The sequence below is a fragment of the Parasteatoda tepidariorum genome, chromosome X1 (assembly GCF_043381705.1).
Source record: "Parasteatoda tepidariorum isolate YZ-2023 chromosome X1, CAS_Ptep_4.0, whole genome shotgun sequence".
Classification (NCBI taxonomy): Eukaryota; Metazoa; Arthropoda; class Arachnida; order Araneae; family Theridiidae; genus Parasteatoda; species Parasteatoda tepidariorum.
In genome coordinates, this window is record NC_092214.1 from 80422189 (window position 1) to 80447789 (window position 25601).

Consider the following 25601-nt stretch of genomic DNA (forward strand, 5'->3'; position numbering starts at 1 on the left):
GTTATCAAAACACACTAGGTATGAATTTGCTATCTTTCTGAAACATATAAGGTTTCCAACAAGATAATGACAGCATACATAAATATATGTCTATAAAAAGAGCTAAAAATACATCGGTTTTAAGCTAACCCTCTCCTAATTTAACCTTTGTTTGTAAATTAACCTCTCCTAAGAAAATGTTTGGGATATCGACCCGTATATGAGGACAAAAAGCAGTAGGGGGACTAGTGAAGACATTTTTCGCAAATTTTTCAAAGAATCATGTTTAATATAATTTTTAACTAATGAAATATTTTTTAACAATACTTACACGTTTACGTGCATTCTGGCTTAAATCTTTCATGGACAACTGGTTAAATTTTAATTTCTTGACGTAGATAAGTTAACTGTTTACCAAGCTTTAAGTTAAAGCGTAAATATTTTTCTAGTAAAAACCAGTCCTTTGCTCTAAATTTTAGCAAAAACCGGTACTGAAACCTGCAAGGGTTTTCCTCTCCTCAAAGCAAAGCTCTTCGCGTAATAGAACCCTTTAAACCCATTCCCTTGCTTCAGAGATCACCTTACTTATGATGTGTGATATGAGGCAAGCTTTTAATACGAAGCAGTTAAGAGGCTCCGCCCCATTTACGCTTTTAATTTTTCCGTAGCATTTTTTTATGAAAAAAGTGGTTGTTTTTGTTGGGACGAGACTAGTATGAAAAAACTACGAGGCTATTCTAAGCCTTATTTAAAAATAAATGTTGACACATTTTAATTAAAATACTAATTAATAATGGAGCTTTACTATAGTAAGAAAGACGTTTTGAATACAAATCAACGCATAATCAAACCATTATTTAATTTGATTTATTTGAAAGCTCAAAACCAATTGAATCAATTTTAATTTAGCTTGATGATAAAATGATCCAAATGGGCGCCTTTCTCTTTTTGCGAAGTGGAAGTTTGAATAGAGGGGTAGCAGCTCAGGTGCTATCTGCGTCATTTGTCTAAAGTCGAAATTACGTGGCATTTCTATCATATCCGTTAAGAGATAGATCCTTAAAAATGGGGTTAGGTGCTTGACCATAATTGCGTAATGATGATGGTTCATTTGGACAACGCACGGCATGCATAGCTTATTGATATCTCCTCCACTGAAGCCAGGTAAACAAAAGAGTCGCAAAAGAAAAGAGATGACTGTTTGTTTATGTTTAGTTTTAGTTAAATGTATAGTGAAAAAATAATATAAATTAAAAATTAGTTTTTTTTTCTTCTTTTATTCATCTACATTGTTCTACATTCATCTACTACTATTCCTTTAACAAACTTGATAAAATATCCTCTTTTAACTTTCTTAAAACCTTTAAAAAGTAGATTAATGTAAGGGTTTCATGTGTTTTTTTCAAACTTTATTTAACCACTCTTTGTAAAGGTTATATAAATTATTCTAATTTAGAATAAAAAACATGATACATTTGTAACCGATTCATATTTCTTCAATTAGAAGTTCAATTACAAGAGCGGATATATACACGCTAGCCTGACCACTACGTGTCTACACTAGCCCTACCAAGATATGTGTTTGTTAATGCTAGGACAGAGAAAAAGTTAATATCAAGATAGGTAATTATCACCTTTTGTTAATATTCTGGAAATAAAATATGCTAATTAAAGAGGAAGTTTGAAAGTTACTTAAAGATCTTCTTTACAAATTACTACTAAAGTATTCAGAGAATGATATGCAACTGCACATGAAAGTGTAGATCAATGTTGCTAATCTACACAGATTTGGCCAATAATTAAAAAAGTTCAATGCTATCCTCATGTCCACAGATTACTCCCTCTCTTGCAACTGAAAGAAGCCATTAGAACAAAATGGTTGAATATCGATCTTGAAGACATTTAAAAACTTGTTTTTTTTAATGGAAAACTTAATTTAATGTTAATTTAATGTTTCACTTAATTTAAAAAAGTGGTTTATGAAATCAATTATAAAAATTGTGCTTTTTTACTTTCTCTGAATAAAGGTAAAAATGTGAATAATGTGGTAGATGTGAATAAAATGTGAATAAAAGGTAAAAATATGAATATTTTTTTCTGCTTTAGTTGTTTTGGTTTACTGTGTAATCTTTTTCTATCAACTTATTACACATTATTGGAAAAATTATGTATTATTTTAGAATTTGTTCAAAATGTGTAAAGCATTTTACCTCCTGCACACGAAGCAACTTCCATTCTTGTTCTTAAAAAGAAAGAAAAAGAAGTAAAAAAAAGCATTTAATTTTTGATAGGTGTAAAAATTATCTTATAAAATTGTATGTTCTGTAAAAATCATCATGCACCATGTTATTTTAAAAGAAACTGAAATAGATTCTAAATTTGAAATGGAGATGTTCTGAAAGTATAGTTTAAAAACGATATTCAAATGAAACTGAATTCAAAACGAGCGTCATATTGCTGCAATAAACCGAAACACTCTTCGTGCAAAGGTAATAAAAATGGGATACACATTGGATAAATGCTATTACGAAATAAAGTTTTGTGTCTTAATTTGGGTACCTTCCTTTTGTCAAAGCGTTAACTAATTTTAAAAGTTTTTTTTTCTACAATCCCTATAACGTATTTTCCAAATTTCATTAACATCGTCAAACAAAACAGTTCTTCTAAGGAATCCTGTGTAAAATTAAAAAAATGGAACATTTTAATAACTTTCGATCGAATGACTAGATTTTCACGTACTGAGATACGCTAAATGATTCAAGAAACCTTAAATATGCTTAAATATATTAACAAGTGATATTTTAAGTCATGAAATCAGGCACATGACTTTTTGTTCGATGAATTTGGATTGTGGATCCTCAAAATAGGAGGTAACTGCATTCTGGAAAAAATAATCCCAACAATTTAAGCAGGAGATAGACCAAAAGTAGGAGCCCCCTTATTATTAATTTCACTTTATGCGTATTTTATTATATGTTTAGAATTATTTAAGATTGTAAGAAAATTTTTGCAATCAACTATAAAACTCGATCATCCAAAGATAAATCTACGTAAAAACTAAGTATTTATTATTATTTAATATTTATTTTAATAATGATAAAAAAATGTCGTGTTTTTAGAAGTGTAAATGTTTTACTATTATATACGTAATTTTAATTAACAGAACTTGAAATTTTAAAAAAATCGGTCCAATAGTTCTTCTGAAATGAAAATTTAAAATTATGACTTTCATATACTATTTAGTTAAAAAAAGAAAAGGTAAATTTTCAAGTTTCGACTCACTCCCATGTTTCAAGATTCGAGAAACCGAATCCGACGAAAATATTTATGTTTACTCAAAGAAAATATGTTTCTATGTCTAATTTTGCAACAGAAAACATCGTTTGCAAAAATAATTAAAATATTTTAGCTAAGCCTCTTAAACGATCGATTACAACTTAATACGATCCTTAAATCAAACGTTATTCGCGTATTTTGTTTTATTACATATTTAAATTTCACATTATTTATACACGTTTAAAACTCATAATTTACCATGTCTCAGTTGTTTATAGTTTATTTGATTGTTCAATTATCTATTTGTTTATAATTTATTTGTTTGTTCGATAATAGGTAAAGATCATTTCAAATTCTTGTTTTCTTCTGAAAAAAAGAAAAAGTAAATTCGAATATTTTTTAAAACATGTTTGAGAACAATTAATTCACTAATAAAAATTTAATTTAGTACGAACAAATTTAATAAGTCTATTTAACGGTAAAGCTTACTTAATTAATCCAGAATAAACCTTATATCGTTCGTTGTTTATTTAGAAATCTTTTGCTTATTTGTTGTTTACTTAGAAATTTTTGAAGATTTTTGCTGCTTTCAATAAAGTCAAAATTATTTAAAAGGGGAAAAAATTTACTTAGTTTTCGCATTTGCGTCATTTCTTAAGTTATAAGTACGGTTTAAGCATATCGATCAAAAGAAATTTAACTGCAAAATATTTTTGAGTCCATAAAGATCTCCCTTACTATGCATTTTCAAATTATTCATTAAGGAATTAAAAAATTAAAATGGGCTTTGCAATTTAATACTTAAAGAAGAAAAAAAAACATATATGTTTTCTTAATCTTACGAAATTACACTAAAATAAAAGAGCAAATGCAATAAACACCCAAAATAGGTTTAATTTAAAGTTGAAAACTGAAAGTTTTTCTAATAATTAAATAATCATCCTTCAAATCCTTTTTCCTCCTACAATCAAACTAGTTTCGCTGTTTATTGCATTAGACCTTCCTGTACTATGATTTGTCAAGCGTTGTTTTTTTTTTTTTTTTTTTTCAATATTAATTTGAGATGCATATTATTTTTTATAAGGTTACAATTTTTGCTCCTATTTTCCAAGTAAACAGATTAATGAAAATATAAAAGCGAAAGTAAATATATTTTAATATGAACTATCACCCAAATTTTAAGATATATGTGACTATTTCGAAGAATCAATTATTTTTTTAAAAAATCATTTATTTATGTGAAAACAAAAAATCCAACGCAATAATTTAAAAATTTCATGAAGAATTTAAATGAAAACAAACTTATTAATACTTTAAATTTATACTTTTTAAATTTATAAATAAACATTAATTAATTAATATTTAAACAGTTTTAACGTTTCTTTTCTTGCTAAAAACAACGGATTTGAAATAAAAGATATTAATGAAATACTTGATACAGTTGATAAACATAAAAAGAATATTGAAAACAATAAATTCTGCATTTTCAGAAGAATTTTAAGAAAGAACTGGATCACTCTTATTGTTTATAAAACGTTTAATTAATAAAAAAACATTAATTTATTAATATTTTATGAAACTTGGCATTTTCTCTTCTGGCGCAAGCCTACTATTTAAAAGGAAAAAAAACATAAACGAAACGATTTATACTGTTAATAAACTAAGAATTTGAAGACAATAGTTTGAACACTTTTCAAATCAATTTCTAAAAAAGGAATAAACTCTTCATGCATAACTTTAATTCGTGTCACTAATAAAGTAAAAACTGGAAACGTTAGTGATTATTGGATAAATTTCATGCGTTGGTTAGAAATAAATGAGGTGACAAAATGTTTGTCTTTTTAAGCCACACCAAAAATCTTTCTTTGATTTAGCCTTAATTAAATATTCAATCAGTCAGCCTTTTAAAATCTCAACTTTTAGAAACGACAAGCACTTAACGACAACCTCTTCCATTTTGATTAGGGTAATTGTTGTTAATTTAAAAGGATAGAAAGAGAAAATGTTCAAATATTTTAAAAGGGGAATCTTTTAGAAACAATATTAGCATATTAACTATTGGAATATTCGGACAGTAACTTACTTTTTCTTTCTATGAAAATGAAACACGATTTTTTTATTGAATCTTGTATTGTTCATTCAGGTTCCTTTTGCCATCTTTCTTGTAGTAGCATGATTCAAAGTTTTTGTTCTGATTTATGACCTTCTCATTCGTTCTCTGATTCAGGTTAAAATTACGATCCGTGGATGAATGAATGGATGTATGAATGGATCCACCCTGTAAACGGGTGTGACGTATGGGTATGGCGGAAGTCGAGTTATTGGCCATAGGGGGCGCCACTGGAAAACAAGAACATTCGCACCCCTCTGTCTAAACAGGCATACGAAAGAGAGACATATGACTTTCTTATTTAAAATTAAAATTTTGCCATATAAAAAAAAATTTAGAGACCGGAATATTGTTGTAGATCGCTCATTTCTCGTCACCAGTGTTGATACCCTTTAAAAATGGATAATTTTCTTGACGTTTAAGAAGCAAATTGTATTTTACTTTATTTTATAACCGTCGTTGAACAGTCGACCCAATTTTTGGATTTACGACTACAAATGTTCAACTCCGCAGCCTTGTAATTTGAACCCAATCCAGAAGACGCGGGAGCTCCTGGATCAAGTATTGGGAGAAATTTGCCTTTCGTGGCGGACTTTTTGATAGAACTAACCAGCATTTGCGTTACACGATAACCTCCCATGGTTAGCCTGACGGCAAGGGAACTCTAACCCATGATCCACCTTCCACTGATGATATTTCACGTCAGCACTGGGGTCGGTGTAAGCCGGAAGATCACTGAGATTCGAAACAGGTCCCTTGAGCCATCGCGACTCAAGTAAATTATAGACGTCAACGCTGAGGCACAAATTTCTTTCCGTAAGAATAAGAGGAATATAAAAATAATGGACGAATTTGATTCTTGTTATTTGCCAGTTTGCATCTGTTTTTATTTAGTTTCAACTGGTGTGGCTAATTTTTGTAGATCTTAATTACCAGATCGAAATTTCGCAAACCAGTTTTGGGTCTGGTAATGTTTCAATACATCTTCTTCTTTGTATACACCGGATATTTTTTCTCTTTACTTTAACAGCCTTTTCGACACTAAAAACATTTTTAAAAAAAAGCCAAAAATGCGGATTATTATTTTGAAAGGGGAAAATGAATGGAACTTTTTCATAAGTCAAAATGTGTAACTTTACGAACCACCCAACATGAATAGAGGGAAGTTCTCCGTAATAGAGCACTTACTAAAAGCGAATTTTAAATTCTTTCGCTTCACTACTTATGAAAAAAACTTTTTCATTTAAGAAAATCAATACAATAATAATTTTATTATTAAATTTTAGGACTATAGATTATATCCAACTATTAACTTATGAGGAAAACTATCTGTATTGCAATCAGACTGTGCTGTATTTTATATTAAAAAAGGAATGTTAAGCAAAAATATTTCATGAAAACATGCGAAAGTAGTTTAAAATATTTGAAAAATTTATTTTAAGAATGAAAGAAGTTTAAAGTACCTACTTTAGAATTTCTGTTAAATAATTTTTCTGTTGCAATCGTTATATTTACACATGCATAAAACATGGAGGAAAAATTCCGGAAAAATTATCATACTGTATGGTATTGATATTTCTGGTAAAAAGAATCCTGGTTAATAAAATCAAAATATACAGTATTTAAGCCAGTTCTTTGGTAATTTTTACGTTCATATGTTAACGGTTTACCGAAAAAATTATGCTTCTTATTACCACTCATTTAGTGAAAAATACAAAACTCAAAAGTATTTTAACCTTATAAATGGTTTTAATGACCATCACTAGTGTATCTTGATAAAACTACCAAAATGTTACCATATTTACAAAATCTTAACACATATTATAAAAGCACATTTTATTGTTACTTTTACTAAAATCATTACCTAACACGGTAAAATATTCTGTTAGTTTTGATCATGCTTTTTTTCTCACTGAAACATCAGTTTGCTTCTTCTATATGTTAAGGATATTATCAAGTAGTCGTACTAATGAAACTTTATTACAAACATCTGCAAACAGTGCTTCACTTAACAGGTCCAAAATTAGCTCACAAACCAGCATGAAGGTCAAAAAGTGTCTAATTTGCTAAAAAAAAATAATTTTCGAGATTTTTATAAAAACAACTTTTGCAATAGTTTATGTTACTTCTTGTCAATAGAAAGCATCATACATTTGTTAGAAATATTTAATTGTGAATTAAATTTACTCTAAATTGTTGTCAGAGCTTAAAATTTAGAATTCTGTTATGCTTCCGCATTTTGAAAACTGACTAATAAGTATCTACTTTACAACACGAAACATGCATGAAAAAAATAATTGAAAACATTCATACATAAAATAAATTTAATTTTCATCACCTTTATATTACTCAAATGTTAAAGGTCTTTCTAGTTTCTATGAATAATGAAATATTTCTATGAACCCTAAAATAGAGGTTAAATTTAAAGTTCTAAATAAAATTTAAAAATATAAATCTATCAATTTATGAAGGAACAACGAAATATAAGAAAGCACGAAAAGGGCACTAATGATTACTAAAAAAAGGACAATTTAAAGATTTAATCCTTGTATCAGATTTTTAAGTAATGTCTCTAAATTAAATGCTGAAATAAACTCCAATTTATTCCATCATAAAACAATTCTAAGTTCTTATAATAGCACAATTTCATTACTATATTTGAAATGTGCATTGCGCAAAATGAAACATGAAAAATCTTAATGATTTGTTATCTTATTTCTATCTTACGTATTTACAAGGAATGTCACTCGCCAATAAAGCTGATTTCTAAATTTACAGTTGGTCTTTTAGTTTCTAGAATCATATCGCTGGTTCTGCACTCACTTCTTATGTTATTTCAATGAGAAGTGAAAGTGTCGTTTTAGTTTTGAACCAGCGATATATTAAGTTTATCTGATCTATTTTGAAGTAAATATTGAATTACAAATTATCAGAAATTACGTCACAAAATTCAATTCCTTCCTCGGACGAAAAGCATTGTTAGCTATAAAATGCTACCGTCAGACTTTTCTCTTTAATTGGAAGCTTTAATGTTTAAGTTTTAAAAGGCTATGTTTTTTGGCAAGAAATATTAAATAAGGCTATTTACAATTAGTTGTCTCAACTTTGGACTTAATGGAAATAGAAAAAAGTAAACGGCTAAATGAAGGCAAGCTAACTGAGTAACTATTGTTATATTCTTAAATTAGTATCTGGGTTAGCTTCTGAAAGCCTAAAAAGTATCAGGCTTATTATAAAATAGCATGTTTTATTTGCGCTCTGTAAAGTGGTAATCACTGTTTGCAAATATCATATAGTCCAATTTTCCTACTGAAACCGCGGTGATTCAGGTGATAGAGAGCTGCCTCCCAATTAGGCGAACCAAGTTCGAATTCCAGCGATGGCTGGTCTGTACGAATTAACTCCTTACTATTTGACATACAGTTTCTAACTTTGAACACTCTTTTAAAATTGTTTCTAACCAGTTTGATTTACAGTAAAGTATGATTTGTTTCTTTTTCAATTCAAAATACTTCATTTTAAACAATATTGAAATATGTTTCGAAGGAAATGGTCCAAAAATGTTCTAAAGGTGCAAAATTTAAACAAAACAAGCTACACGAATTATCTGATTAAGTACTGAAATCTCTTAAATTATTTAATCAAATATTTTTTAATCAAATACTTTTACACACACATGATTCGAAAAAAAATTATCCCTGCAGATAGTAATTGAAATAATTATTTATTTTAATGAGGTTCAAAATAAGTTTAAAATTACATAGATTTTTACATAATCTCAAACGATAACAATTAAAATTTTAAACTTCAAAGCGACAGCCAGTTTTGAGCAATAAGCTTTAAAGAAGTCGCAATTTTTCATTTCTCCAGAACTGTTAGACAGATTCATAAACTTCCATTTGTTGCGGAATTCAACTAAATTTAAACACTTCTTTCACTAAAACACTTATTTTTATGAATTGAAATTAAGCTAAATCGAAATAAAGTTAATAAAAGTCAAGTGAAATTATGTCATGGTATATTCGACTTAAAAGTAATTAAAAGTATTATATTTTCCTCATGCACTGTAAGAAATTTCTCGGGAAAAACGGTTAAATAAGAAATTATTTTTTATTTTACCATACTCAAACAATACCATAAATTAGATGGTATTCAAACTATTAAGTTCATCTAATACTGTTAAACCATCAGAATTTCATCATACCAACCTAATAAAGCCACTTAGTTCTTTGCAGCTGGGTATATATTATAAGGCTAATCTGTTCGACACTATAATATTTCCTACACAATGAAGTCCTTCCCTATTTGTGACTATTAAAATACGATACTCTTATTCTGGCTTAGCACAAAAAAGTCTAGTATTCCCCATCTCTTGCGAAAAGTGAAACAACCAGATAAACTAATTAAACTCTATTCCGTTGTTCATTTGATCAAACGCAACTCAATCTAATGAAAAACCTAGTTTCAATATTCAGCAAAATTTCTTTTTTATCATTTAAAACCAGGCTAGTTATAAATGATTACAAAAATCGAATAGTTTCGCATTCATATTTTTTTAACCATACTATTTTTAAACGGTTTCAAAACTGCAAAGGTGAAAAAAAAAATGTTCTTTACCGTAAACTTTACGGTTAATTGGATGGACAGACTGCTGTCGGTTGTTTTACCTTGATTTTAGAATAAAAATTCGAACAGTATAAAATCAAAACTCATTTCTTACCGAAATAAACTTTCTTGGTGCTGATTACTTTATAACATATGAATTCCTACAATAGCCAAACTATTTCACTTTAACAAACATGAAGGCTTTTAAATAAGATAAATTACTCTTTTTTGCGACCGTCACCATAGCAACATCAAGTTACTAACAAGAGAAACTAGGGAAGTGTGACTCGCCAATTTTGAAATAAACTAGTAGGATGCATGCCTTATGAGGAATAATTTTAGGGGCAACATTCGTTTCGGCCCATAGAAGGTCCTGAGAGAGATGAAAATTAATTCAATATATAGAAAAATCGTTATTTTATTGCTTCAATGCAGACTATTAGTTATTGTAATTGTCTCATAATCCAATTAATTTGTAATTAATTGGATAATTAATTTATTTTTTAATTAATAAATTAATCAGAAATTATTAATTAATTAATTGATTTGCAATTACATACTCTAATTAATTTGGAAAGTTTTTTGAAAAAAAAATTTTATGTCAAATTTTTTTTTTAATACAAGGTTTTTCTGAAAAACTACAGATATATAAAATTTTCGAAATCAATTTTGACAATAAATATGCATTATATAGTACGTAAAAGTACCACAAAATTAATTGGAGTATAAGACAATTACAATAACGAATAGTCTGCATTGAAGTAATAAAATACCGATTTTTCTATACATTGAATTATTTTTTATCTCTCACAGGACTTTCTATGGGCCGAAACGAATGTTTCCCCCTAAAATTATTCCTCATAAGGCATACATCCCACTAGTTTATTTCAAAATTGGCGAGTCACACTTCCCTAGTTTTCCTTGTAAGATGAGGAACAGATCTTTCCCAAACACTCCAAATGGACTCGAAACATTATATCGGAAATCAAATAAAGGATGATTGCCCAGTGTCGTACAATGGTAATGTTATTTTTCATAAAAATCAGTAACTACAAGAACAAACGTTTTTCTTTAACAAAACACGTATGAATTAAATTGCACGAAATGCATAGGATGATTAAAAATGCACAATCAATTTCAAAGAACAAAATTTCATTCATTTTGTCTAAAAAAAATAGAGTAATAATTTTATTATTTACGAGTAGTGACTTTAAATTGACTAGGGAAATATTAAGAATTCTAAAACAGTTATTCTAACTTCTTATTTCTAGGGTATAAATAAATCATAACATAATTTTTCAATTTTGTAGCTGTTATTTATTTGACTGATTCCATTTCACACGAAGATGAATTTATTTTTGATAAAAATGAGAAATTACAAAACCATTTCCTTCTAAATAAAATATAATTAAATTTGCAGGTTATAACTTTACTCCCAAAGAAATGACATAAATAATTGACATAAAAAATCGATTAATATTTTACAATGGTGACTTCGTCTTGCCTTGACATTAAGCTTGAACTATAGGATTATACTTTTTAAAAACACTTTTCTTGAAGAAAAAAAAACATTTTTCTTACATTTTGCATTTTTAATTTTTATGGTGAAATAAAATCATTTAGAATTTTTCTGTAATTTTAGCGCAGATATTTACATCCTCCAAAGATAATGTTATTTTTTTAAAAGGAAAGAAATTAGTTATTTTAAGAACAATAGTTTTCCCGAAGAAAGTAAATTAATTAAAACGAGAAGATGATTGTGACCGGAGTTTATTCATAAAAGAATGGATGTTTTGACAGGAAAAAGTGGTGACTTCCCTTTCACTTGCAAATCAACGTGTCACAAACCTCACCCAACTCATTCTTTTTACTCAATAAACAATTTATTAAACTTTTTAATTCAGTTTAAATGTAATATAAAACAGTTTACAGAATTAATGCCACAAATATATTAAATGCATTAATTTTGTAAAACTATCTTTATTTTGAATTAAAAACAGAAAAATGAATTACTAATTTTTTATTGAATGAAAGAACATTAAATTCCTGAAATTATTCTTGTAAAAACCTTTTTTTACATGTTAACCATTAAAATCTAAATTTAATCGAAATATTTATTCGAATTTATGTCAATTTATATTATATTTATATTTATGGCTTTTCTTTAAGACCTTCCAATGAGGTTAACCGGGTTCGAATCCCAGTCGATACGAATTCCGCTTCCGACTTGCATCGACCACAATACTGACGTGAAATTTCCTCAGTGGCAGACGGATCATGGGGTAGAGTCCCTTGCCGTCAGGCTAACAGTTGGATGTTTTCGTGGTCTTCCTCTCCATCTAATGTAAATGCGGGTTAGTTCCATCAACAGGTCCTCTACGAAGGCAAATTTCTCCCTATACTCGATCCAGGAGTTGCCTTGTCTTCTGGATTGGGTTCAAAACTACAAGGCTACGGAGTTGAACGTTAATTGTCGTAAGCCCAAAAACTTGGGTCGGCTGGTCAACAACGGTTATAAAATTAAATATATTCAGCACTACTCAAATATGGGTAGGCTGTTCAATTTTGGTAATAAATGGGGAAAAAATGCATACAGTTCTGTGTACTGGACGTCTTTTTTTTTTGGATCAGCACCAAGATTACACCACCAGTCCTTTACGATTGCAGCTCTGTACCTTAACCTACAGTGCCAGTACTGAATTCTTAGCCGTAAGTATCTATTAAAATAGTACCATAAGTATATAACTGTGTGCTCTGAGTGTATATTGAAATAAAATTAAGAATGCGAGATAACGTTTTCACATCTCTCCAAAGCAATTAAGTTCTAACGTTTAATGAAATATTTGGCATGATTTAAATACTATTCAAATTATTTAGGATGCCAATTTATATGAAATTTAGGAAAACTGCTGCTAAACTTAGTTATTGGTTGTAAAGATAAGCAGTAACATCATTTATGCAATTTAATTTTTAACCATGAATAATGTAATGGAAGGAAAAACTGACCTCCTAGACTAATTATTGAAGCAGTTTTAATAATTTAAGGGATGTAATGGGTTTTTCCTAACAAAATTTTCAATTTTTTGAATGAAAAATATATGTTGCAGCCTATTTTATTCAGAGCAATTTGACATCAAGTATTAGATAATACTCAAGAAACTTCAAAAGTTACATTAAAAATACTGAAACCCGTCAATAAAAACAGAAAATAATACACCTATTTTTTAAATTGGAATCGTTTCCAAACTCAAATTTTCCGTATTTATTCAAAGTTTTGACGAGAAATCTATTTTTCTGTTTTCAAATATTTTCACCTTGCGCAAGATTTCTTGACTTTTAATTAACTTATAAAGTTAGAGTTTGGTAGTTGGTTTGAGTACAGCAAGTTGCTTGAATTTATATTAACACTTTAATAATAGTAGGTTTTTTAAAACTTTTTTATCAAAATATTTTTGTTTCTGAAAAAATTATAAAAATTAAGTTATTTCTTTTTTCAATTTCTTTGAGCTAAGAAAATTTATTTCAAATCATTAAGATGAATTTTATGTTGTAAATCACACACTCAAGGCACCATTTTTCTTTTCAAACTTAAGATGAAGTTAAATAGCTGTTTGCATTGCTTCAGAACAGTGTTTACTTTTAAATCTACAGTTATAAATTCAGAAGTTCAAAAAAATTAAGTTATTTCTTTTTTCAATTTCATTGAGCTAAGAAAATTTATTTCAAATCATTAAGATGAATTTTATGTTGTAAATCACACACTCAAGGCACCATTTTTCTTTTCAAACTTAAGATGAAGTTAAGTAGTTGTTTGCATTGCTGCAGAACAGTGTTTACTTTTAAATCTACAGTAATAAATTCAGAAGTTCAATTTTAGATAAATTCTGGGAATAAAGTTCCTCAATAATTCAAAAAAATCTAAGAAGTGAACCTAAATGTGGAGAGACACAAATAACCTACTTTCTCTGAATAAACATACTTTCCTCTAAATAAACCTCTTTCTGGTTCTTTGTCGGAAAAGCGATCGAAAGTTTGTTATATTTATTTTTCGCATAATTAGTAATATTCCTGTAACTATTTAAGAGAATAAAATTTTTAGAATTAATTTATAATATAAATAGATCGGAAAAAATTCGGTGATAGAATAATAGATATTTTTTAAACTTACTTTCATTCAGTACAAGAATCTTTTTAGACTAGGTATTTTATAATGATAAAATTCAAACTTTAACGGATATGGAGAGAAATTTTCAAAATTTCTATTTTCCAAAGAACTGTCCAACCAATTAAACTATTATCCTTTATAATCTGTAATATTTTTGTTACAGGATGTTAGATGATATTACTTTCTAAATTATTTCTAAGTTAAAAAAAGTAAACTAATAATCATGAAAATCATTCTTGTTGGGTGACACCGAATACAAAAGATCCCTTATGTTATTTATTTGATTAAGAAATAAAGAAAATAATTGAGCCATGAAAAGAAACACAGTAAAATAAAATAAAAATCATTCCGAATAACTTTTGTGTTAATGATCGGATTTTCTCAAAACAAATGTAAAACTTAATACTTTTAAAGGCTGATCTCAAATACTCATTGGTACTAACTATTAATGAAGTTACAGAATCAGACGCCATATTAACATACCTTTTTTTCGATCAATTTGGATTTTTGACCATTTGGGGAGAAGCTGCAATCTAGAAAACATGGTCTTAATAATTTAGTTAGTAGAATATTCGAAAGTTTTGACCCTTTGCTAATTTTACTTTTTGCGCATTTTGTCAATACTTCGGAGACTTTCTGAGGAATCGAAAACAATTTGCACAAAGTAAGAAAACTGTTTTATCCAACTGTAATTAGAATTAAAAATAACTTTAATAATTATTTATTCTACAATTATGCATTTTAATAATGGTCAAATATATTTTGAAATGTGAGGTATACATTTTTTACATTATTTTAATGCATGTAATTTTATGACGAAATACAAATTTGAACAAAATCATTCGAATAGTTGCAAAAATTTTAATAAAAGTAGCATTTTTAATTTTCATTTATCAAGAACTATTCTTCCGGCTTTGATCGAACATTGTATTTCGTCAGTTAAAATTATATAGTTCAAAAAAATGTTTTAAAAATTTATAAAATAATAAACAATAAATATTATTAAAATTTATTTATTCATGAAATTATATTAGCATAAACGAATTCGTGATCATTCTCATGAAAAATTCCCAAGATCCCTTTCGTTACACTCAATTATACAGAGTGTTCAATAATCATCGCCTTTATTATATATTTTTAAACTGCCAAATATGAAAAGCACACATAATTGCGTTTGCATAATCATATTTAAAGATGGAGAAACAACTCTGACAAATCTTCGAGGAAGGCAACCAGAAAAGCCTGTCGGATGATTAAACATTTCATCTTTTGGTAAAATACTCCCTTCAAAACTTGTTGTTAAACATGGACATTTAAGTCACCACAATTTCGAGGTCAGCATTGCTCTCCAACTACCTTTACTTTTCCGGCAAGCTACATCTATATAAAGCTCACTGGGCTCCATGCTAAAATAGAGGATTAAACACAATACCTTTACCACTTAGCCATTTTGGCTCAATCGAATAATTGTTAATATTTTATTATTATTATCATTATTATTATTATTATAATTATATCGTTCTTTGTTCATGTTGCAACAGGTTTTGATCAGGTTTCTTGTCATTCCTCACTTAAATATCACATAAAATTTATTAAAAATATGCTTATTCCGTTATTTAGGTTTTGATAACGATACTGAAAATATAAATTAAGGAGGAGATTATCTTTTAATTAAAATATGTTTACTTATAATTGTCAAATTTCAAAATCAATTGAATTTCAAAATCTCAAACTTGATTGTATTATATACAACCTTTGCTACCGGATTTAATCAAAAAAATAAAATTATTTACACAAAAGAATAAAGTAAAATTTAATTTTATAGGATGAACAAAATGAGAACATTCAAAATTTTATATATTTTTGTCTCCAAAATTATAGAGTGTATATCTTATTATGATAGCTAACATCATAGAAAAAAAAACATTTGAATTGCCTTTTGGGAAACATTCAATTTAATTCGATTCGATATTGTAATTTTGTCTCTTAAACAAAGTTAGGATATTTAAAATTTCTAATCTCTCTGAATAAATAAAGAAATTTTCAAAAAATAAATTCTCAAAAAATAAAGAAATTTGAACAATTTGAAAATTTTATAAGCAATTTGTTCGATTAACATTCAATTTAATTCAATTCGATATTATAATTTTGTCTCATAAACAATATTTAGAATTTCTAATCTCTCTGAACTCAGATTAATGAATATATGAAAATTTCATGAGCAACTTATTTCGATTGACAATTTTTATTTTAGAAATATTAACATTATTGAAAGATTTTATGAATGATGTGTTAAAAATTCTTTAAATTAGTTTCATAAAGATAAATAAAAAAATGTAATTTTTGATGCTAATGTTGTATCCTGTTGCTGATACCTGTTGTGGGTAAAGTGACAATTTAAATCGATTAAAAGGTCATTATATTAATCGATGACACAAAGTCACCTTTACAGTTAATAAAAGTAAAGGTAATCTAAGTAGGGCAGTCCCTAAACTGACCCCACCCTTCCTTCCGTTCACCTTTCACATTTTCACATCTAAACATGTAAATTAATGATAGCCAAAAATAAGTTTTTGAAACATACTCAAGTTGATTTTCTTCGTAAAAAAGAATCATATTAGCTGAATGAGCTCATTTCATGTATACAATTGAATACCTTATTAATTGTTTTAATTTTATCACCATCATTGAATAAGGGATTCAGTATATTTTTTGATTGCGCCTTGTAATTTTAAATCCAACCGAACTCCTCAATGAAACTTTGGGAGCTTTTTAATATACGATTTTTTTAAATTTTCGTTACTCAGAAACTATCAGACCGATTTCATTTAAATTTTGCTTTTTAGTCATTACATACCTTTAAATGATCTAAAAATTTGCATACTCATCATTTTTTTCAGCTATAATTAAATAAACAATTGTATTTTTTGCGTGCATGGATTGGATAAACGAATGCACTTTAAAAGAAGAAAATTAAACTAATAATCTCTTGTCCGATCACATATTTTGAGAGTACAAAAACTGTATGTTCGTTCAAAAAGAGAGTCTATCTCGTAAAGTGAATCAATTAGCACATTTGAGACCACCCATTTGAACAAAAGTACGCGAAATCATAAGATTTATTGAGGGTGTGCAGTGCGCCAAAAACCTGAATACATTTTGATCAAATGATCGGATTTTCATGTTTTAGGACTCAATCTTAATGGTTCGAGAAGGTGACTTCAAATATGCTAATTATTTAGTTCAAACAGTATTTGGAGTTACGAAATGAGACATTCTCTGAATAACGACGAATTTGGACCCCCAAAATATATCTGGGAAATAGGGTCCAAATAGTTTGGTCAGGAGAACCGTCCCCTAAGTATTAATTTCACTTTTTTGTATATTTCGCCATATTTCGAGAACTTTTTAAGCGAATTTTTTTGTACACAACTATAAAATTCTTTTATTCAAAGATAATACTATGCAAAATATTGCTTTTAGTAAATATGTATTATTTTATGTAATAACAGTCGCAAATTATTTTCATTGTTAGGTATAAAATTTTTTTACATCATTTTAAATAATGAAATTTTAAAGTGAAAATTACAAAATTTTAGCGAAATTGGGGTTCTTGAGAAAACGAAGTTTGAAATTCGATTTTTCGGGAACAGATTCTGCCTTAAAAAACTACGAACTTTAAAATTATGTATATTTCACAATTTAAATTTTTCTTTCACTATTTTCAAATAAAATAATTAAAATTAATAAATATTTACTAAAATAAATTTTTTGCATGGAATTATCTTTGGATAAACGAATTTTGTGCGAAACGTTTTCAAATGGCTCGAGGGAGTGACCTCAAATGTGCTAATTAATAAGTGCAAACGATATTTTAAGTTAAGAAATCAGACACAAAAACTTTCTGAATAAACATTAAATGTTTTCGATGGATTCGGACATCCAAAATGCAAGGGGTCTCGGAAATATGGTCCCTGTAGTTTGGAAATTTTTGACCATTCTTAATTCTTATCTGGACCATTCATATTTTTATTTTTGACCTATAGTATTTTTTGACCATTCTTAAGTAAACTAATAAAAAATAATAAATATTTACTGAAAGTTATTTTTTGCATAGAATTATCTTTGGATAACCGAATTTTACAATTGTGTGTAAAAAATTTTCAATTCGCTTAAAAAATTCTCAAGATATAGCGAAATATGCAAAAAGTAAAATTAACATTAATCGGTCCAAACTTTATACGGTTTTCCCGACCAAACTATTAGGACCAAATTTCTCAGATTGCGGCTACCCTCTATATTTCGAGGGACGGAAATCCGCTGAAAAAAAAGTCAAAATTCGTTTTCGTGTCTAACTTAAAATATCGTCTGCACTTAATGATTAGCATATTTGAGATCACCCCCTTGAACTACTAAGAGTGAGTTCTAGACCTTGAAAATTTGATCGTTAGTATGAAAGTTATTCAGGGTGATCCGTTTTTTACACACTTTTTTATTCTTTTTTACACTTTGTATACATGACTGATATAAGTATTGGCAAAATTTGCAAAACTAATATGCACCGCAGTATTTTCGCAAAAAAGTTTTTAACAACTATGCAAAATCTGGAAAATGTATCCCAATATAGGATAATAAAAATCTGAAAAATAATGAAATATTTTCGCATATCTGCAAAATATAGAAGAGGTGCTCTAATACTTCCATAGTACCAAAATTATTCTAATTTTGGACTATAGTTATTTATTGAGAATTTTATTACAAAAAAGAATATCACATTTGACTAAAAATACATCTGACAAACTGAACCGAAGTCATTATTTTCTCACTGACACACAACCTTATTAAGTGTCCACCAACTTTTTTGGGACATAACTCTTCTTTCGGCTACGTTGCATAAAAGGAAAACCACCAAATTTCCCCACGGTTAGCCCGATAACAAGAAGATTGTTCCAGTAGTAACTAGTAATCAGAACTAATTTTTGCAATAATCCTTGCAAAAATGAGATGTTTCTAAAAATAGTATAATAATAAAAGTTCGAACAGCTATGAACAAAGGAAAAAGTCCTGCATTTAGTCCAAAGCATTCTATTTTATTATTTATGACTTCCTTCCTTCCTTTTTCTTCGCTTGTCCTAAGAATCTTACAGAAAAACATCTGGTTTAAAAAGATGTTTTTAAAAAGAATTTTTCAGAAGAATGTTCTCGCCTGCTCAAAAAGTAAAAAAACTTCTTGTTTTCGATTGATGTTATGACTTTAGCTTACATTGAAAAAGGAAGATAAATGTTTGTTCTGCATCGTTTATGTAAAATAATAGAGCTATTTTTGAAAACAGTCAAAAATAATAAATCGTTGTAATGATGAAAGAGTAACTCTCGAATGCCGACTCCATGAGGATTGAGGAAGATAAGTTTAAAAATTATGGCCATCATTTGAAAAATAACATAAATTTAGATTCGTCTAAGGCATGAATGTAGCCCATGGCAGTGGTTCCCAAATGTTATTTCGCGGAAACATAGGCTCCTCAGAGAGGTAACAAGGATTAGTACTTTTTAAAAACTAGTAATGAATTTAGAAACACGCAATTAGGCAACCAATAAATCCTTTTATATATAATATCTCCGTTTTTTTTAATGAAAATAAAATGTTAGCGAAAGAAAAAATAACATTTATTAAAAACTGCTAATTATCCTACGTCGAATGTTTAAATTCAAAATAAAACAACTAGATTCAAAAGTCAAAAAAATTTACTTTCTTAATAACCACTCTTCAGCATGCATATTTTTTTTCTTGTTTTAAGAACTTAAATGAAAATTCTACTTAAAAACTTAGCTGAGAAAATAATTAATTTAAAGATTATTAATAAAACAATAAAAAAGTTTCATTTTCTCACATTAAATATTTTCAATATAATAAGTTGTTTTTCTTTAATTATCAGTATTGCTAATGAGCATCGGGGTTCCACTAAAGGAAGATCGACTGCTTAAGGTTCCGTAGCTGAAAAAAAAATGGGAACCGCTGGCCTATAGTGTTCTATAATGACCACTCTTTATATATATTTCAAACTCTTTGGCAAAAATAAGGAAAAACAATCTCAGAACAGCGTCGTAAGGGACATTTAAGTCAAAAAAGATTTAATCAAAATATATTTATTCTGTACTTAGGAAGAAGTGACATAATGCCTCAAAACCAGTTTAATTGCCTAATGAAACTTTGAACTCTCTAAAAGCCTCTCTCATTTTATCAGCAATCAAAAAGGTTTTAATGTTTTTCTGTTCAGCTTTCCTCGGTATTGACTTTTTAGATTTTTTTACTAGGATTCTAGAAATACACAAGGATAATCATTATGTGACAACGTGGCTTGATTCTCATTGGCTGTGAACCTAGTTGGCGAAGATGAAATTCTATTTGATTAACCGAATTAGATGAAAACAGGCAATAACCGATTTCTCTCACAGTTAGCAGTTTGAATACCATTTCTTATGGTTATTTGACTATTATGATTGAATATGATAAAATAACGATCAAATAAATTGTTATTTAACTATTTTTTCTGAAACGTTTCTAACAATGCAGAAATTATAATTCATCATTTATATTTGCCATTTTTTTCTAAATATGTTCGAATTTTAAAAGTAATAGTTATTTTATTTTGTTATACGCAATATAGAGTTTTATACTGCAAAATTACATAAAAAAAAATATTAACGTTATCTCGTTTAGTCCATCTGTTACTTCATTTTTAGTTCAATTACAAATATTTACCATTTCTACTCGTTTGGTGGAAACTTTTCAAAATTTATTTTGTCTCCTTACCCTAAGTCTATTTAAATACTGAATAAATAGAATAGAATACTGCTTAACTTTTCTGCAATGAGATAAAAATTAAATTTAGAGTCAGTAACTAATTTGTAATTAGAGTTATTTTTTATTTCACAACTCAAATCCCATATGCTAGTAGCTTATTAACTATTCTATGAGATCTAATGTAACTTTATTTAAAATTCATTTTAATTTCACATAAATTTCTTATTGAATCAGAATTACTTTTCATGTAATTTGTATTAATACCAGTTAGTTAGAATGTTTTAAATTATTATTTTTTTAGATTATCCATAGAGTCCTTTAGAAATTCAGCTATACCAGAGAAATCATCTAAACTAAAACAATCGACCATGGAAACAAATTTTTATGTAAATTCCATACTCATGGAAATGACTGCTAGTTACTAATTTGTAATTAAATTTATTTTTTACTCTATCATTATTTTAGAACTTAATTCCCATATGCTTTTAGCTAATTAATTATTCTATGAGGTCTAATGTAACTATATTTCAAATTTATTTTAATTTTGCATAATTTTTTTAATCAATCAGTGTTATATTTCAGATAGTTTGCATTAAAACCAGTCAGTTACCATGTTTTTAACTATTTTTTTAAGTTATCCATAGAATCTTTTAGGAATTAAGTGACACCAAAAGAATGATCTAAACCATGGAGACAAATCTTTTAGATCATGTTACTTCCATGTCGTATATTACAAAATACTTATTATAAATTTTCTAGAAGATGTAAATTCTATGTAATATGGTACAAATTACTTATTATTTTGACTTGCAACCTGAGTAAAATTTAATAAATACAGAATTTTGATTTATTTATTAGTACAGATGCATGCAGGCTCGTGTGTCAATAACATAAATACAGCTTATAAGCCAGTCAGAAGGACAGATAGTACAATTCAGAGAAGTACAGGATTCGAACCAGCCACCTCCAAGCTACAGAGCGTTTGGTGGCCAGGGAAGAAGACCAGGTCAGGATTTTGACGACGCATTATTATTTTTTAGGAATAATCTATTATTTTTTTTTAGATCAATTTAGCCTTCCCAATAATTTCTATAAATGGACACCTGCATACATGTTGAGTACTTTTTTAAACACCTAAACAAGCTGTACAGAACTTAATGAAATCAAAAGAGATTATTTTTAACATTTTGAAATCAAGTTCATAGTTAGATTAACAACTATATATGTTGACTTGAAAAATATAATTATAAATATCATGTCAATGATATTAATAACAATCATGTAGATACAGAATTAGTACAAATTAAGGACGAGATTTTAAAATTTAATATTTTCGAAATTATTTGGAACAGAATTAAAGACACATTTTCCAGTTTGTTTTAGATTTGAATGTTTGATCTGTGGCCTTCTTTTTTTTTGGTAAACGAAAAATATTTAATCTGTAATAATTTCTAATCTGGTAAATATCTGTAAAAATATCTAATCTGGTTTCTAATCTGTAATCAAGTTCGTTTGACATATTTGGATATTTTACATATTTAGAAGTGTCACCCAACGCTTAAAAAATGTGTCATTTACTTGAAGTTCTTACTATGCTTTCGGCATTGGTGGTTCTAAAGCGAGTTGAGCATGCGAGTAACAAAGTTTGATTCTAGAGTCGTGGTGGCTCAAAGAATAGAGCGTTCACCTTCCAATGAGGTGAACCGGGTTCAAATTCCAGCGATGATTGGTTGATATGATTTCCGCACACGGCCCGCTTCGACCACAGTGCTGGCGTAAAATATCCCCTGTGATAGAAGGATCATAGGTTACAGACCCCTTGAGGTTAGGCTAACCGTGGGTCGTTTTCGGGGTTTTCCTCTCCACGTAACGCATATGCGGGTTAGTTCTGTCAAAAAGTCCTTTACGACGACAAATTTCTCTCAATACTTGATCCAGGAGTCAAGGCCGTAGCCAGGATATTTTTTCGGTGGGGGGGGGATATGGTAAGAAGCAAGGACAGTTTCAGACATGCAAAGTAGGGGGAAAACATTGTAACAAATATTGTTTATTCTGTTGTTTGCAAAAGTTGAACTAGTAATCAAAAAATATTACATAATAATCATTTTTCAATTAATATTACATAATAATTATAATCAATTTGTAAACAAAGTTTACAAAGACATGCGACGGGGATTTGGAGAAAATTTTTCGATTACTTTTTTAGGACAAACCGGAATATCCCGAAATATGCTTAATAAAGTTAGCCCTGTTAGCCTTTCTTCTTTAGTAGCATTTCTTATTGCTGTTTTTACGCGTTCAAGAGTAGAAAAAGTTCTTTCTGCAGTTGCTGTGGTGATTGGCAACGTAGCCAAAATTGATAACAAGCAATAAATGTTTGGGAAAAAGATATTGCCACATTCTTCCATTGCTGAAAGTGCCGTATCTGGTCTACTAAGGGGTTCGCGCAGGTTCCACTTTGATGCCCATACTTCCATTTCTCCCATGAGGTTTTCGATGTCAATGAAATCAGCGTAGATTCGGAAATTGCATAAATTAATATCAACGTTCACACAATACTTAGGTAACACTTTATTGAGAGATGCAAGAGTATCTTCGTGCTTCGAAAATCTTTCAATCAGTTGGGCAGCGAAACAATCTAAAAAAGGAATGTATATACTTTGACGGAAGTATTGCTCTGGGTCTGTGTTCTGATTTTTTATATTGCCAGGGTGATTTTGATAGGATGCCAATCTAGGAAGTTTTACATCTAGATCCAAACTTGTGAAAGTATTAAGGAGTTCCAAATATAGCTTTTGAAATTCATACTCGGCATTTTTTCTTTTGTTTAGAACTGTGTTGTTTATTGATTTTACATGTATCAAAGCTCCATTCAAATCTAGATGAATTTGTTGGAGTGCTTTGCTCAGTGGGAGAGTCACAGAAAAAATATCTCTACAAGCAAGTAAATTAATGTAAAACTCACTTTTAGTGATAGTAGAAATAAGATTGTCCGCTTTAGAGGAAGCATCGCAGTTTCCAGAAGCCTTTACTTCTTCGAGAAGTTGAATTATTTCTGGATAAAGTTCTTTGAATCTAATGATTGCATCATGGTTTTCTATCCATCTTGTTTCGCAAAAAGATATTATTTTTTTGAATTTTTCATTCGACAAATTCGTTTTCATGATGTCTTCTAAAATTTTCGTTCTTTTGGCAGACGATTTGATGAATTTTGTTATTGTTTTAACTATGCCAACACAGTTTCTAAAAGCTTGAATACTACAAGAGTGACTAATTGCTAAATTCAAAGAGTGTGAGGAGCAATGTACATAAATAGCTGTTGGGTGTAACTCTTTGATGGCTGCTTGAGCACCGTTAAAGTTCCCTCGCATTGCAGATGCTCCATCGTAGCCTTGTCTGACAATTTTTGAAACATTAACTCCTAAATTTCTTATTGATTTTAAAATAACACCAGCTATTCCTCGTCCAGAAGAGTCAAAAATTGAAACGAATTGGAGAAAGTTTTCTTTGACGATTAGCACATCACCTCTCACATCGATGTACCTTGCACAAAGTGTCAACTGCTCAGTTTGAGTTATGTCCATAGTTTCGTCTGCAAGAATAGCAAAAGAGCTTGCTTTATTGATTCTATCAACAATTGTCTCTTGGATAATGCTACCACAAATCTCTATTAATTCATTTTGAATGGATGGACTGATGTACATTGCATTACCACCACATTGGTTAATATGCTTTTTCAAAGTTTCATCCCCAGATTTAGCTCTCATTCTCAGTAATGCCCGGAAATTTCCATCATTTATTATGGGCTCATCACTATCTAAGTTTAAGGGTCCACTGTCTTTAGTTCCTCTTAAAGCCAATTCTCACCTCCCACAAAATATTAAGGTTTCGACAATTGGGACAAGTCTCTCTCTATTTTCTTCTGCTTTATTTTTGGCACATGAGTTTATTTTCAGGTCAATACTTTCAGTTTTTCCTTCGAAAATGTTTACAAAATTCTCCACCTTAGCGGTGCTCATCTTGTGGTATTCTGCTATAGTATGGGGCCTAAAAATTTCGTGTGCGTTTTTCCACTGCCGAGAACCAGAATTCGCAAGAGCAGACATTTTCTGGTGGCCCCCTTTTCCACAGGTAGTAGAACCAAACAAAACTCAATATTTACATAGAGCCGCTTCTAACTTTTCAGAATACGTCAACCACTTGTATTCATTCAGCAATTTAGACTAGTGTTCGATTCATGTCACTGACATCATTTACGTATAGTCCAAGATCTAAAATATTTGACACGGTTTCAGATGTAGTTTTATTGCGTATTGTATCGCAATCGGGTGAATTGCTGACTGTAAATGAACTAGAGGTGGACTGTTCATTTTCACAATTTCGTTTGGAATGTGAATAACTTAAAAGCGATGCTTGTTTTGCTCTTTTCATAACGAAGGCAAACGGTGAATCAGGAACCCAGGAACTTGTATATATCGTCCAAATGGACTTAGCCTGCCAGATAAAGAGTAAAAACTTTTACTTTTTACAAGTATTACATGTTGTCTTAGATTTTGAAGTTATTTCTCATATATAATATCAACTACAGTTCAATGAAATTAAGTTAAAAACATCATACTTATCGTAACAGTTAAATTTTTTCCAATTGCTAATTATATGCC

The 25601-nt window shown here is 28.9% G+C and overlaps 2 protein-coding genes across 3 annotated transcripts in view; both read right to left on the bottom strand.

The window, feature by feature from the left end:
* Window positions 1–25601, bottom strand: part of LOC107446622 (transient receptor potential-gamma protein-like) — a 324911-nt gene that overhangs the window by 234351 nt on the left and 64959 nt on the right. The window lies entirely within an intron of this gene.
* LOC107446591 (52 kDa repressor of the inhibitor of the protein kinase-like) lies at window positions 23094–24707 on the bottom strand. The gene has a single exon (XM_071187287.1). The coding sequence runs from the start codon at window positions 24705–24707 to the stop codon at window positions 23094–23096; it is 1614 nt and encodes a 537-aa protein (XP_071043388.1).